Below are 17,283 nucleotides of genomic sequence, written 5' to 3' on the forward strand. Positions count from 1 at the left end.
CCCTTCTTTCTAGTTAAGTTTGAACATCTTTTTATGTGTTGTGATTTACTCTTCTGAAAATTGCCTGTTTATATCTTTTTCCATTTTTCTCTTGTTTGCTAGTTTTATTTCCCCTCCTTTTTTTTTAGGTAATGTTCCTTAAATATTCCAAATGTACATAAAGGGCTTAGGTTAGTATCTGACACATAGGAAGAAGTTTTTTACTGTGGGCTAAAAGGAAAAAAATCCTAAGAAAACGGTGAAGGGACATCTCAGGAGCTAGCTGGCTGTGCACAGGCCTAGGGTTCAAACAGTTCAGATTAGAAAAGATGAGAAGATTTCAGGAGAGATGCCGCCAAGAAAGTGAAGTTGATAAACCCAATTATTTGAACATATTAAGATATTTTGACAATAGGGAAAACTTCAAGGATGAATTTGTGCTAGGTACATGAAAAACTAAACTAGCAACAATACATGATTATTAACTCCATGAAAAGAAAAAGCAATAATGCTATTATAAGACATAGCTCAGCTATAAATAGCATTTATATAATCATAACAATATAAGCACTGGATGTTAATCTAACCAAAAATGAACAGCAGTGAAAATAAATGAGGTAGAGCTCTCAGTGTGGATGATGACAAAGATTCTCTCCTGGATCGAGAGAGTGTGGTACTGGGAAAAAATTTTAAAAAGGAGAGAGAGAATGTGGTGTTAGCAAAGGGGTAGATACATGCTGTGTTGGCCAAAAAGTTTGCCCTAAAAAGGGCGAATTTTACTGTATATAAACTGGACCTTAATAAGAACAAATGAGAACAATAAAATACTTAAATAACATCACGCTGTCTGATATGTGGATAATGAGTAGGGGGCGTGGGGGAAGAATGGAAGCGGGAACTCTGTCAGAGGCTACTGCAGCGTTGCAGTGCAAGGTGGTAGTGATATGGATGTTGGCAACAGAATAGTAGACAAGTGGGTGGATATAAGATATATGAAGGTTGTATCAAAAAGACATGGCGAATGATGAGGGGTTAGATGTGGCGGATGAGGGAGGAGAAGTATCAGGGCTGACCCCTAGGTTTCTGGGTGGATGAAGGTGCACTGAATTCTGGTATAGAATTTCTTGTAAGTTCCTGGGGTGCTCTGTCATGCCTCTGTACCTTTCATGTGGGGCTCTCTCTTCCTGGAACAATTCCTTCATTTGATTCCCTCCCATTCACCTTTCAAGAGTCAGCTCAGAATCACGGGCCTGGGTTGTAAGCTTCTCCTTTGTGTTTATATATCACCTGGTGAACATTCTACTGCACTCTGCAGCCATTGTCGGCATATTCACGTGCCTTTTCTACCATAAAAAACATTCTAAGGAAACAGTGATTTATTTGGGAGGAACTAATTCTAACATTATCATATAACCAGGACTTTTCAAACCCAGTAATAGATGATCATAACACGTTTAGTATATTTAAGAAGTCCACACTAATATAACGAATGTAAACACAGGACAACATATCACTACCACCGTGATGCAAATAATCATCAGTGGCTCAATGATCAAAAATTTTCATAATTATCCTTTATGATGAAAGCCAGTGTGGTTCAGTAAGAATAGCTGTGGCCTTGGGTTGGAAGTCTTTGGTGCAGATCTGAGCTCTGCTGACCACTGCTGGGGTGACCCCCAGCAAGTTATTTTAACGCTCTGTGCCAGTTTCCCTGCATATAAATTTGAGAGTACATTAATGATAGAATGGGAATTTGAAGATTAAATGAATTTAAACAAGGGAAAGTGATCAGCACAGGAGCTGGCATATGTTATGTAGTAATAAACATAAGTTGTCTTTGAGAGCACTGGTAAGTGAATCAGGCTGCATAAGTCCATGGCCTTTACACACAGGGGTTTAAGGCAAAAGTCAAGCCCCATTTTCTATGCGTAACATTCTAATAATTTTTAAGTCTCCTTGAAAATATGTTCTAAGTAAGGTTAATGTATAGATTGCAATGCAAATGAAGATGTGTTCTAACAGCAATGGCTACAATCATGTACTGTGACAAGTTTAGTGAAAACTTTCTGAGCACATATAGGTCTTTCTAGCTACTAAACGCTGTTAGAATTATTCATATTTATAAACATAGAATGATAATGATAAGGTAACTATCCCTGCCCAAACCAAACTACCTTTGACTACCTTGACAAATTAGGAATTGGTAAGTTTCTTACCTTTGGGGTAGACATCTTTTAGAGGGACTTCTCCTGGGGGCAAAATCCTGACTATCTGATTGGTATCCAAAAGAGTCACACAATTGCTCTGTTTTGGGGTTCCAGTTTTCTTCTTTCCTCCATAGAATGTTGTATCAGTGACCCTTGATTTGTGCAAAGATGATGGCCTTTTCCAAGAATAAACTTCACTAGGTGACTAAAGAAAAAAAAGAGAGAGAGAGAGAGAGATTCAAATACTGAAGTACAATAAACTACATTCACAACTTTCACAACGCAGCCCTTTAAGCAGATACCAGTGGTAAACATATTTCACAAATATAAGAAAATAAAATTATTGCTTAGCCTTTTTGAATCTGGTACAGAAGATAGCTGCTTCATCAATAATCATAATTTGCAGACAAGTCAGAAATATACAACTTATTTTTTATCTTGAAATGAATTATAACTAAAAAGAGGGAATACAGCAATTATAGTTAATTTAAAAATAAAAAACAGCAAACGCATCTGCTATCTGGCATAAGGAATAGTATACTACCAGCATTTCTGAAGTCTCTGGAGGACTCCTTCCCAATCACATCTTTTTCATCTCCCCTAGACATTAACTCTTTTGGAATTTTGTGTGTTTTTTTTTTTCTCTTGCTTTATTTTTTTAATTTTTTAAAATAAATTTATTTATTTATTGGCTGCATTGGGTGTTTGTTGCTGCACGTGGGGTTTCTCTAGTTTCAGTGACTGGGGGCTACACTTCACTGAGGTGCATGGGCATCTCATTTTGGTGGCTTCTCTTGTTGCGGAACACCGGCTCCAGGCACACGGGATTCAGTAGTTGTGGCAAGTGGGCTCAACAGTTGTGGCTTGCAGGCTCTAGAGCGCAGGCTCAGTAGTTGTGGCGCACGGGCTTAGTTGCTCCGCTGCACGTGGGGTCTTCCTGGACCAGGACTTGAACCCGTGTCCTCTGCATTGGCAGGCGGATTCTTAACCACTGCGCCACCAGGGAAGTCCCCCTCTTGCTTGACTTTAAATTTTCACCATGTATGTATTTATTCTTCTCTACTCCAAGATCACAGATATTCTCCTATGCATTCGCTAAACATTTTGAAGTTTTACCTTTCACATTTCGTTCCCTAACCCTCAGGAATTGATTTCTGGGAGTGGTATGAGGCAGGGCTCTGTGCTCATCCTTCTGTGCACATGGACAGCTAACTGTTCAGATACAATTAACCTTTGACCACTGATCAGCATTGTTATCAGAAAACAGTTCAACATATGCATGCTTCTGTTTCTGGGTATTTCATTGTGTTCTACTGTATATTTCTCCACCCCCAGGCCAATACCACGTGGTCTCAGTTATTAAAGCTTTATAATAGGCCCTGAAATGTAGGAGGGCAAATACCTCTGTTTTTTATTCTTGACTTTTCTTCAGGAATGTCTTGCTTACTGTTTGCACTTGTTCCTCCATAAACATGTTATGAGAGTTGCATTTGCACTGCATCCTTGTCAGCACTTGGTATTTAAATTTTTTTTTAATATATATTTTTTCAAGCTCTTTATTGGAAAATAATTGCTTTATACTCTTGTACCAGCTTTTGAGGTACACCAAAGTGAATCAGCTGTATTCATACATATATCCCCATATCCCCTCCCTCCTGCGACTCCCTCCCTCTCTCACAGTCCTGGCCCTCTAAGGCACCACCCATCATCGAGTTGATCTCCCTTTGTTTTACAGCAACTTCCCACTAGCTATCTATTTTACAGTCGGTAGTGTATTTAAATTTTTAAAATTTATTTTATTTTACCCACTCTAATAGGCAATAGTAGTATCTCATCATGGTTTTAATTTGCATTTCCCTAATGACTAATGATGTTGAACATCTTTTCATGTACTTAATTACCATCCATATACCCTCCTTGGTAAAGAGTTTATTCAAATCTTTTGCCCATTTTTTTATACATTTACCTCCAATTTTATTTCTATATCTACTTAAATATATTGAAAACCATGAGTTCACCCCGATACATACAATTCCAATCCAACTACTACACGGCTCATTCTAATTTTCTTTCTTCCTGTATCTGTAACTCCCTTCTTTAACAGTTAGAAACCTAGACTTCATTATCCTTAATATACTTACTTTTTGGCTCAGTTCCACTGTATATGACCCACCTCCCATTTCACAACTAACTTCCCCTTCCAGGCAAATGCCCTCCTCACTCGGCTTGGTCCTGACAGCCCTCACTGGGCTAGGTGCATGCATCAACGAACTCTTCACCTTACGTGGGCTCCCACATCCCACACCAGGCTGCCCCTTCATGGTGTGCCATCTTCAGCCTGGCTGGACTCGATTCCCATCGCCAGTTGTTACTCCCTCCCCCACCATGGATCTCTGCTCAGGCTCTGACCTCTGACACCTCATAATGGGCCACTCCTTGCCCATTTTTTATACTGGAGTATTTTCTTACTCTTGAGTTTTAAGAACTCTTTATATATTTTGGATACAAGTCCTTTGTTGGAAACGTGATTTCCCAATATTTTCTCCCAGCCTGTAGCCTGTCTTTTCATTCTCTTAACAGTGTCTTTTTACAGAGTGGAAGTTTTTAATTTTGATGAAATTCAATTTATCAAAAATGTTTTAATGGATCCTGTCAAAGACGTGCAGTGCAATGTTTAACAGAAGTGGCGATAGTGGGTATCCTTGTCTTACTCTTGAAATTAAAAGCAATGCTTTTAACATTTCACAATTGAGGATCCACTATGATACCTGTTGTAGGTTTTTGCAGCCATTTGGTAGTAGGTTAAGAAAAACAATAATTTAGGTGCCTCTGATAACGCTATAAGAGGTTAATAAGAGAATGACATACCCTTTTGTTGATAATTTTATGGAGAATCAAAAGAAATTCACATAAAGGCACTGTGGTAATGAAAGGATATGAGTTTGAGGGTCAGTCACCCTTGAGCTCAAATCCCAGCTTCCTTACTCAATACCTTTGTGGCGTGGGGGATATATCCTCTCTGTTTTTGTTTCTTCATCTATAAAACCTTGTGGAATTGTTGTAAAAATGAATTATCATATATGAAAGGGTTTAGAATAGTGTAGTGCCTGACTTGTGTTGGGATCTAAAAAATATGACTGCTCTCATACGATGCTGAAAGGCTGTCTAACCGACTCTAATCTTTCATTAAACAAAAATTCATGAACGTCTCCTATATGGCAGGTACCAAATATAGGGGGCAGAGCTTTTAACTTAACAGGGTCACTAGTCCTACAGTCTACAAAGCATGTCTACAGGGGCAATACAAATATTACCTTATACTCAGCTTTCTTACCTTTTTATAGTGACATTATATGAAGGCGAGTCAAAAATTATCTGCACTCTGGTTACATTAAAACTTCTGTAAATTCTACAGCCGGAACATGGATAATTTTTGACTCACCCTCGTATTTCTATACTAACTTCTTCAATCAAAAGATCAATTTTTAAAACAGTTCCACCTCCAGAAAAGTAGCTCCAGTATTTTCTCTACTGATAGCAACAAGCATTGTAAAAAGCATATTAAATACAACTCTTTCACTTAATCAAGGGTGCTGTAGGTACTGTATCCCAACAACGTTTCACTTTCAGTTCTATAATCCACAGCAAATGCTTTTTTACTTGATAATTAGGAAGACATATGGCAAAGTCCTAAGCCACATATCCATCAGGTTTTGGATTTCAAAAGTCTTATGCCCTGAAGTACTCATCATTCATTAATTACACTAAAATTTTGAGGCATATGAGACTGGTGCACTATTTAGCAGAGCCAATATTTATATCTTTAAGTGATTCTATCATCCCATCTAAAAGCTACAAAGGAAATGATGAAAATTAAATGTTTAGTCAAAACACATGGAGCTACATCTAAGGTTATCAGATGTCAATTTGGGCTGAAATAACCTTTATGTTTCATTTTCTCACGTTTTCATCGGGGGAGAGAGTGCCTAGTTTCACCAAAAGTCGATTACAAACAGCCTCTTCTTTATAGATAACAGTAAATAACAGCAGAAGGAGCCATTTAAAAGCAAACGTGGGGGGCTTCCCTGGTGGCACAGCGGTTAAGAATCCGCCTGCCAATGCAGGGGACACGGGTTCGAGCCCTGCCCCAGGAAGACCCCACAGGCCGCGGAGCAACTAAGCCCGTGCGCCCCAACTGTGGAACCTGTGCTCTAGAGCCCGTGAGCCACAACTACTGAGCCCATGTGCCGCAGCTATTGAAGCCCAAGTGCCCAGAGCCTGTGCTCCGCAACAAGAGAAGCCACGGCAATGAGAAGCCTGCGCACCGCAAAGAAGAGTAGCCCCTGCTCGCCCCAACCTGAGAAAGCCCCTGTGCAGCACTGAAGACCCAATACAGCCAATAAATAAATAAATAAATAAATAAATTTATTAAAAAAAAAAAAGGCAAACTGGGGCCTTCCATGGTGGTGCGGTGAATAAGACTCTGCACTCCCAAGGCAGGGGGCCCAGGTTCAACCCCTGGGCAGGGAACTAGATCCCACATGCGTGCCACAAGTAAGAGTTCACATGCCACAACTAAGGAGTTTGTGTGCTGCAACTAAGGAGCCAGTGAGCCACAACTAAGGAGCCCGCCTGCTGCAACTAAGACCTGGAGCAACCAAATAAATAAATAAACAAATATTAAAAGCAAATTAAATTGAGACCACCAGCATTTATAGTATAATCTGGATGCTGCAAAGATGTAAATCAGAGCAAAATTCAACGGAAAGTGAATTGGTGTTCACGAGTGTTGAAAAATTTAACCTACAGTAATGAGACTTCAACATATTTCACTTTAAAAAATTCTAGAAGACACTACCAAATGTAAAATAGATAGCTAAAAAAAAATAGATAGCTAGTGGCAAGTTGCTGCATAACATAGGGAGATAAACTCGATGATGGGTGATGACTTAGAGGGCCAGGATAGGGAGGGTGGGAGGAAGTAGCAGGAGGGAGGGGATGTGGGGATATATGTATAAATACAGTTGATTCACTTTGGTGCACCTCAAAAACTGGCACAACAGTATAAAGCAATTACCTTCCAATAAAGAGCTTTAAAAAAAAATTCTAGAAGAAATGTTATTTCATTAGTGTCAAATTGTCCCTCTTGACAGATGACATGAGCACACATTAAGACAACATAATATAAAATCACTGTCAGTAGGTTAAGTATTTACCTGTCACACGTATGGATAATACTGGTTTTCCTTTACTAAATTTCATAATTGCACTACACTTTATATGTTAAATTTTAAAAAGCAATGAAACCCTGTAGAATGCATTTTTAATGACTGGTCTGGAAAACAGAATGTTGATCTGAAATGCTTACCAGAAAATCATCACATTTTTAATTACCCCTCAAATAGGCTTATAGAGTATAGGCCCAAATGAGGGAAGGAAATAGTTATTCAATCATTTAAGAAATTTATGCTTACCATGAGATCTGGGAAACCAATAACAATTGTAGCGTAACTATTCTCATCTGAGAGAATTCGGTTAGGAGAGGCAATCTTTTGTCCCACAGCTGAACTCAGATTTTCAGATGATAGTTGATCACTCGAAATTTTATGAGGTATGCTCAAGTCTGTTTCTGAAAAGTGTCAGAGAAACATTAAACACCATATGCCCCTAAAATGCTCCAGAAATTAATTTTTGCAAGATTTCATTCTCACCAACTCAAACAGAGAAGCACAAATTAAAAAAAGAGAAACCACTTTCAGTTACAGTCATCGCCTTTAGTATGAGAAAGCTCAGTTTTCATAATCATGGCACCTTCTCAAAGTGATTTCAAGAATTTGTGAAATTCAAATTTTTATTAGTAATCAAGATTAATATTAATAGCACTTTGCAGAAAGAGGTAAATCTGACCCAAACCAGTCTTAGCAATGGCATATTTTAGATTTTTTCATAATTACTTTTCACTCCCCCAAAACTGTGATGAATAACGTAGAAATCCCGATGGTCTGTGTAAAAAAGAAATGATGCAATCCTAAAACAGACATGGAACCTACATATATGTAAACATTCTGACTTGTCAGTTTAAAAACTTCAAGGACAGAACTTAAAAGACGGTAGATTCTTACTTACTATTTCTAGTGTAGTGACTAAGTTTTCTTTTTTCGGTATAAAGTTAACATGTTGATATTATTATACTTAAATGATTCTAGAGGACAGTCTGTATGCAGGCATGCACCCGCCCAACCTCTGATTTGTGACCACAAACACACAGAACACAGTCTTTACCTTGTGTGACTCCAAACCCTGTGCTGGGCGGCTCCTCTTTCAGCACATACAACTGGCAAACCCCACTGTCCTCAGATTCGATGTGTGCAGGCTTAGTTAAAAGATATTTCCTGTAAACAAATAAAACATCTAAGTGAAAAGTCTTTCTTTTTCTAATAACTATGAGGCTAGACTAGGAAAAAATCAGAGTTTCTTTCCCCTAAAGCCTCTTGTTTATATTCTGAGTATAATTTGCAGTTTCAGAGTTTCATCGTGAATTTGAAAAATAACTTCTTAACACTGTATAAAGAGTAGTGCATAATAACAATGCAGTGATAAATGTGAACTAGAAATCCAATACTTCCTATAAGAGGAAGGGCCATTAAAAAAAAAAAAGAAAAGGAAAAAGCAACTCTAAAGAGACACATCCGTACTATCACAGAGCCTGTTGTTATTATGACCGATCAGTCAGTAATAGGTCACATATCAGCTCAACCCCTGATAGGTGACTGGTCAGGGACAGAAGCCCCCACTGCTGTAATCCCCTAGATCTACTTGTTTGTAAGATGTCAATATAGGGATATATAAATAGCCGGGAGTCTTTTGCAGCAGGCTACTTCTGCCTGTCAGCAGAGGGGCAGAGAATCTGCCTGAAGCCCGCAGATGTAAGGCATGAGCAAGGGGGACTCAAAATTTATCGTGCACCCTGCTTATGCCAAGTGTACGTAATGTCCTTTTCATCAAGAATTGTTCAGTCTAATGGAGGGGGCAACACAAACGTAAACATAACCAAATAAGAGCACATAAGAGAAAATGAAGAAGAAACTTCTAAGGGGTGGCTTCTGTGAAGTTACAAAAAAGCAACAGCATTTGAACAGAGACTGTGGTCATCTGAAGAGAGGATAGATGAACTGAAAATCTATTCTGAAGTATCTCTAGTTTGGCGAGACTACAGTGAATTCTCAGCATGCTAATAGGAACAATCCTAAAGAAATATGGATCAGTTGTAAAAGTCATTATGTTTTCACTGTTAATTTCAAGGTTATGCTCTGAAACACTTTGATAATTACTCTAAGAAGTGACATTTAATTTATTTAAAATTTCCCCTCCCCTCTTCTTCAAAGTTTCACCTATAGAGATACTGCCAAATGCAGAAATTGTTAAAAGACAGACACAGGAAGCCAGAGCTGTAAGGATGCTGGCTAACTGAGCACACTCCATGAGGTACCATGTAGATCTACCCACTGATGTGTTTTGCTCTCCACCAGAAGCCATTTGTCTTCTGCTACGAGAAAAACCCTCTGGAGGTTGATGGGAAGCGAGATGGTGTGAGTTCGCCCTTCTAGAACATCCAGCACAGCCAGGGTGTTCCTGAAAAAAAAAAAAGAAAGAATGAAAGAAAACTCTCTGAAAGGAAATGGTGAGGATATTGGTCGAGTAACCATGCCACAGTCGTTTCATACCATATTATACAACCCTAAAAACAATGTTTTTAAGACTAGATAATAACAGAGAAAAATGTTAATTGAGAAACTATGGAAAGGTATGTATAAGAATTAAAAATAGGAAGTGAGAGCTGCCATGCTAGTAGTGGTTGTATACGGAATTACAGGCACTGTCTTTTGTTATGTCTGTTCTGCAATGTGGGATAAGGTACTTTTAGAATAAAATATTTCTAATTTGATTACATTAGTTTTACAATAAACAAGTATAATTAAAGGAGGAAACAGAATGGACAGAATAAGGATTCCAGTTTAAATCTTCTACAACAAAGAGCTCACCCTTTTTCTTTGTAGAATACTAGCCAGTTTTTGTGCGAAAATTCTTTACACATTTTGTAAGTTTCCTAAAGACAAAACGAAATATTCACGTTAAATGTGTCAGATGCAGTCATGTCTCTTCAGCTGCTTTTCCTTAAACAAAGTTCTTCAACGTGTAAAACACGCAATTCTCTGAGAAGCTACCTCTTCATCCACTCCAGGACTCTTACGGTAACATGGATTAAAATATATTTCAAAATTCATTGTGAACTATGTACTAAAACATCTTTAGAATAACATTTTAGAGGACTTCCCTGGTGGTCCAGTGGGTCAGACTCCGTGCTCCCAATGCACGGGGCCCGGGTTCAATCCCTGGTCAGGGAACTAGATCCCACATGCTGCAACGAAGAGCCTGCATGCAGCAAACAAGATTCGGCGGGCCGCAACTAAGACCTGACCCAGTCAAATAAATAAATAAATAAATATTTAAAAAAAAATCGTAATAAAAATAATAATGCCAAATACTGGTTAGAAATAAACATGCTATCTAGTGATTAACTGTGGAATTTGTACCAAAGCATAAATATGTAGGAAATGCTTTGTTTCTTAGATTTGGATATATTTATGACGTTTAAAATATCTTTCTTCATGGTCTCTTAAGACCTAAGTATGCTGTCATGCAGGGAAGAGGGTAAGCCTTATTTTATATCCATTACATTTTTCTAAATGGCAGAATAAATTTTTGTGGGTTGACCAAAATGTTTACTAGTTTAATTTAATTAATAAGCTAAAAAATGTTTATTTATCTAGTAAATACAATCAGATGTTGTACTCATAGGTTCATTACATAAATCCAAACATAAACACATAACTGGAAAACTATTAAAGTGGGATCTGTCACGAATACAACGCTCAAACAGCTCATGATCTCCTATTATTATTAGTTCAGTCCTGACAAATCTTCATGAGACTATGCTGGATACAAAAAGAAGCTACTGATATTTAATTATATATGTATCTATATCTACCTACTTGTATCATATTAAAATTTAAAAATGCATAATAAGAGAATTCTCTTGTGCATAAAAGGCACCATGAGGGATGGGCAGGCATGCATTTTTATGGTTAGAAAGCTATCGAAAATCCTTGGCAATTTGCTGGACAAATTGGGTATTTCTTACAGCTTCCTCCTTGCTCCACCAGGAAGTTTTCTTAGGTGTAAACTCTTCTGAAGGTAGGATGAGACGACGAAGGGCGTGGCTAGTGGTATCCAACAACAGGATGACATTGCTCTGGAAATAAAGAGAACAGTTTGTTTGTTTGTTTATTTATAAATAAAGCAGCAATCTCTTGGCAACCTGGGAATAAAGGGTATAGTGAATGATAAACCAAAGGGAAGACAACAATATTGAAATATTTAAGAGACACCACGAAGACACTAAATGTTTTTCCCTAATACGGAATTTAAAGTATTAGATGGTATAATGAAAATATTGCTAATTTTGTAATGCAGAATCTTCTCTTTGAAGATTTTATCTTAAAACCATCCCCTTGCAAATGTAGGCTAGCTTAACCATGATTCTGTTTTATTACATACTAATGAAGAAATTAAGAGAATTGATAATTTTTAAAAGTCCATTTACTTTTATCAAAATTGTTCCTAAAGAATGTTCTGATGAAAACCCTCTTACACTGTGCATAACTGAATCTCATCATTCTTTTCACAAATCCAGGTTCACCTCAGAAAATATGTACATGATGTAAAGACGGGTTAGCAAGAAAATATCAAGGACCCCAAGAACCTAGCTAGTAAGGAGTGTTTCTTCTTGAAATTCACTAAGCTTGAGAACTTTCATAGCTGGTGCTGTAATAATATACAGACAGGAGACTGCTCCAGCAACACTGATCACAGTTATGCAAATGAAGTAATAATCTCTCAGTAATTAGGATCTTTTTCAAGAAAACATTTAAAAACAAAAATTAACCTTAGATATTAAAATAAGTGAACAGAAACACATGAAATAAGAATTTAAATTTGAGAAAGCCATGAGACTTCCCTGGTGGTCCAGTGGGAAAGAATCTACTTTCCAATGCAGGGGACAGGGGTTTGATCCCTGGTCAGGGAACTAAGATCCCACATGCTGTGGGGCAACTAAGCCTGTGCGCTGCAACTACTGAGCTCATGTGCCTCAACTAGAGAGCCCACACGCCCTGGAGCCTGTGCGCCACAACTAGAAAACCCACTTGCCACAACCAGAGAGGCCCACGCACCGCAACAAAGAGCCCCCATGCCTCAATGAAGATCCTGCGTGCTGCAACTAAGACCCGATGCAGCCAAAAAATAAATATTAAAAAATAATAAAAATTTAAAAAAAATAAATAAAATTGAGAAAGCCAGAAAAGATTAAAGATTTTAAAGAGATGCAAAGAAATTGTCTTTTTTAGTTAAAATTTAAAGACTCTTAAAGATTAGAACAACAGGTTTAGAAAAAGGCAGCAGCAAGTTGTTTGTCAGGCCTCGCTACGCAATTGTCTTTCTTGTTTTTGCTTATTTTGTTTTGTCTTATTTATTTTGTTTTGTTTTAAATTTGGGGCCCCTTCAGTTATCCTAACCCTTATGAACTTTTCAAGAACTTTCTTTGGGGAAAATAAAATCACAAAGCACCCGAAGAATTACTACATATTTTGCAAAATATATACAAAATATGAGAAGTCTGTTCGTTCGTTCCATAACCTTTATTGAGCAGCTTATATTTAAAGCTCAAAGGAGAATACAGTGATGAATTAAGCACGATCCTTGCCCGTTATCACATAATCTAGTTAGAGAGAAATAAAAAGAAATGGAAATAGATTAATGATTCATCTGCAAATCTGAGACCTTGCAGTGTGGTTTCAATTTATTTTACTAGCAAATTTTACTGAAGTGCCCAAGAATTAAAGAAGTATTTATACCAAAGTTTCCTTTATTTCATATACTCTGAATCTTGATTGTATTAAAAAATTCTACTAAGCATGTTGACAAGGCTCAAATTTTTCCATCAACACTCTTAGAATGCATCATTCTGTATAATATGCAATTCTCCATTAAGCATGTGTGTTAGTAATACTCTTTTTAAAATCAACATGTCATATAAGAAGCACCGTTCCTGGCATTTGAAAGTTTGAAAATAAAGTTTCTTAAGGTTTTCCTTAAGAAAATGTATTAGTAAGTTAAAAATTCACCATCTCTATTCTAGATTAAATCCTGAGTTTTTTTTAAAGGAGAAACTCTCTTATGATAAGTATGTATAATATTAACACGAATTGTTAGCACTTAAGCAATTTGGGATAATATTAACTTTTCTAAGCAACAGAAAGTCCTAAAAATAACATTTGATCTCAAAATATGATTAAGTAGAAGAATAAGCAGATGATTAAACAGATATGATTACGCAGAAAAATGAGTACAGTTTTGCATTTTTCTTCCTTTTTAGGGTCTAATACTTATATACTCATAACTTGCATAAGTGAACTGAAAAGCTGTATCTTTCTAAGTAACAGAAAACATATATGTGTGTGTGTGTGTGTGTATACACAGCCACTGCTGTATTTAGAAGTAGTTCTAGAAGCAATTGGCAACATGAAGGAGTTCTGCTGCTCCATCCTTTTAGATGTTAATGGTTTCCTTCTGTAAATGACTAATGATATATTCTGTCTGAGTTTAAAAATAGAATTTTGCGTCACCCATGAGTACATGTTAACTGTGGTTTTGGCACTCCTTTAAGGGGGGCAGGGAGGAGAAGCAAGTGAGCAATTTTATTATGTTTGTATTTGACTGGGAGAAAAGTAACCTCTGGATGACCTCAATGTCCTAAAATCTGAAATTCTAAACTTTGTACAGATGTAATAAGTAATCTCATGGCGGGGGGGGGGGGGGGGGAAGGTAGCGGTAGGGAGGAGGGAGGAGGCTTTATTTTTAGGCATAGCAAAGTTTCCCTTTCCTCACTTAAGATTTTATTTTAGCAAGGAATTTTTGAACAACTTCTTAAACTAACCAGGGAAATGTATCCGTTGCCAAGCTTTATAAAGACAAGGGACAGATGAATTAATGGAAGTACTTCTCTACAATATTTTAGCTCCATTTTCAGTGAGGGAAGAATGGGGAAGAAGGAACTGATGGCAGTGCCCTCATTTTTTATTCAGTTAGAATTATTTATCATTTGTTAAATTTTATAGTTACATGCTGTTCATTTGCAATTAAGGAGGTCTTATATCCTCAGGGACATAATATAAAACAGACAGCTGAGATATCCTCTCTGGGAAAAGAAGAGGGAGTTGAGACGACAGGTAGAGAAGGTGTCCTGATAAGCTGTGCATGCCTGCTCAGGGCATTGAGGTAACCTTCTGGAAAATTGCTGAAACTGGTCAAAGGGATAAGCCAGGTGGCATGTAAGAATGCCAGGAGGGAAAGTGTGGGCTGTGCAAGTCAAGCACATCTTTACACTGAAAAACATATTTTCTTTGATGAAAGTCGTTATCAGTGAGCAGAGTATTGGTCAGCAATGTTGCCAAATAACTGGATCTTTTGAGAAAATAAAATACTTCCCCAAAACCTAAAAATCCCATACTTTTAAAGAATTGGTATACGTAAATTCAACAGTTTATCTGACAGCTGAAACTCTGGTAAGATTGTTTGAATAAATACTCCAAATTTAGACTCCTATTTAAATTTGATTGGTTTACTGAATCAAAAATCACCAAGATATCATGTGCTTCTTATGACAGATTCTTCTGGCTGTAGAATTCAATTCAATGGCATTAATACTTTGTTGGAAATCTACAAAGTAAAACTCTTATTCCAACGTGATGGACACAAACTTTTATAAGCAATAGCTGGATATTTATAAATTCTGCTTCTAGGAGAAAATAGAAAGGAAAAAAATTGCAAAAACCAGAAAAAAATTTATTAACTCAGAATTTGTGATAATTTTTTACGCAAAGCCTAAAGCTGACTTATTTACTCAGTGAAATACTGATATATTACTTATATAATTTTTTATTTTTGATTAGAAACAGTCAAAGTACTGTTTCTGGGACTTCTCTGGTGGTGCAATGGTTAAGACTCATGCTCCCAATGCAGGGGGCCTGGGTTTGATTCCTGGTTGGGGAACTAGATCCCACATGTATGCTGCAACTAAGAGTTCGCCTGCCATAACTAATGAGCCTACATGCTGCAACTAAGGAGCCTGCCTGCCTCAATTAAGGAGACTTTGAGCTGCAACTAAAGGGCATACCTGTTGCAACTAAGACCCAGCATAACCAAATAAATAAATATTTTAAAAAATAAATTAAAAATTAAACAATTAAAATTAAAAAAATAAAAGTACTGTTTACTCTCACAGTATCTTTAAATACTTAACAAGTAACAATACACTTTTTTCAATATTTTCCTATTGTGAATACTTTTTAAATTTTTCAGACTATTCTTTTCCCCATGTTTCTGCAGTGAGTGACAGCATGGATGAAATTTAATTCTGGTGATGTCAATCTAATTTGGTTTGAACCTCAGACCTACCATTTATTTTCTGGGCAAGTTACTTAAACTTCCCGACTCAGTTTTCTCACATGTAAATATTGCTAAAGCTACCTCGCTGGGCCTCTGGAAGAATAACATGGAATAATGTATGTATTTTTTCCTTGACACATTTGTCAGCATTTAATAATAGATCCTCTTTCTTGAGATACTAATCACTTGGCTTCTGGGATGCCACACCCTGGTTTACCCATCTACTTTACTGGCCACTCATTCTCAGTTTCCCTTGGTTGACTCCTCATCTCTCTCATTTCTTTATATTTCTTTGCCCCAGGGCATAGGGCTCAGACTTCTCTTTTCCACCCACATTTATTCCCTTAGTGATCTCTTTCAGTTTCATGACTTTATCCCCAATTTATGTTTCCTGTTCTGACTTCTCCATTAAACACTAGAATCATCTACTTGGATATGTTATAGACATCTCAAATTTAATTACACATCTAATCTTCCTTCCCAAATCAATTCCTTCCTCATCTCAGTTCATTGCAGATCTATCCTTTCAGTTGCTCAGGCCCTAAATCTTAAAGTTGACCTTAGTTTATACTCTTTCATCTCGTATATTTGATCTGTTAGAAAATCCTGCTGGTCCCACCTTCAAAATATATCCAGAATCCATCATTACTGATGACCTCCATCCTCTTCCAAACTGCAATGATCTCTTGCTTGGATCATTGTAAAAATCTCTTAATTTGTCTCCTTTGTTCTGCCTTAGTACCTATAGACTATTCACCACAGAGGAGCTGGAGAAACCCTTTAAAAATATGTCAGATCTTGTTTCTCCTCTGCTTGAAACCGTCTAAGACTCTCCGCTTTCCTCACAGTCAGGGTGCAGAACATTAGAATGATTGACAAGGCTCTACACATCTGCCTCCTCACCCCTCCGCCATGTCCCTGACCCAACCCACTGAGTGACCTCTTTGACCCCACCTCCTTATACTCTCCCCCTCATTCAATCTTCCCCACCACACTGTTTTAAAGATGGAGAGGCATATTCCACCCTCTGAGCCTCTGAAGTTATAATCCCCTTTGCCTATAACTCTCTTATTCCTGATATCTCTTCCCTCCCTCACCTCTATCAAATCTTTGCTTAAACATCACTTTCTCAGTTAGGCAATTCCTGCCCACCCACCCTGTTTTAAAGGCAATCTTCCTCCCAGGCTTCTATTTTATGTTCCCTTGCTTCTCATCTTCTAACTTAAGATGTAATTATTTATTTTGCTTATTGTCTATCTTTCTGCACCAGAATGTAAGCTTTTGAGAACAAGGATTTTTGTTGTTTTGTTCATGGCAGTATCCCTAATAGCAGGCAAATGATACATATTTGATGAATGAGTAGTATGCTTAGTATACTATTTAGCAGATACTAGGTGGGTAATAGGTCTGCAAAAACATTGTACTCCTTTCTATTGGATAGTACAGATTAACGAAGACCTTGAGAATTCTCATTAATTGAAACACAGACTGTCTTTTGATCTATAGCTTTTGTTTGGAATTACTTTTAGCC

The 17,283-nt window shown here is 37.3% G+C and overlaps 1 protein-coding gene across 1 annotated transcript in view; it reads right to left on the reverse strand.

The window, feature by feature from the left end:
- The window catches only part of VWA8 (von Willebrand factor A domain containing 8), a 340,198-nt gene that overhangs the window by 110,060 nt on the left and 212,855 nt on the right, over positions 1 to 17,283 (reverse strand). The window contains exons 30-35 of the mRNA XM_057707109.1: positions 11,389 to 11,499; positions 10,229 to 10,293; positions 9,693 to 9,818; positions 8,469 to 8,578; positions 7,661 to 7,815; positions 2,196 to 2,391 (exon numbers count right to left, since the gene is read on the reverse strand). Of these exons, the coding sequence (XP_057563092.1) occupies positions 2,196 to 2,391; positions 7,661 to 7,815; positions 8,469 to 8,578; positions 9,693 to 9,818; positions 10,229 to 10,293; positions 11,389 to 11,499 (763 nt within the window). The remainder of the gene's footprint in view (positions 1 to 2,195; positions 2,392 to 7,660; positions 7,816 to 8,468; positions 8,579 to 9,692; positions 9,819 to 10,228; positions 10,294 to 11,388; positions 11,500 to 17,283) is intronic.

Source organism: Hippopotamus amphibius, chromosome 14 (genome assembly GCF_030028045.1).
Source record: "Hippopotamus amphibius kiboko isolate mHipAmp2 chromosome 14, mHipAmp2.hap2, whole genome shotgun sequence".
NCBI classification, from domain to species: domain Eukaryota; kingdom Metazoa; phylum Chordata; class Mammalia; order Artiodactyla; family Hippopotamidae; genus Hippopotamus; species Hippopotamus amphibius.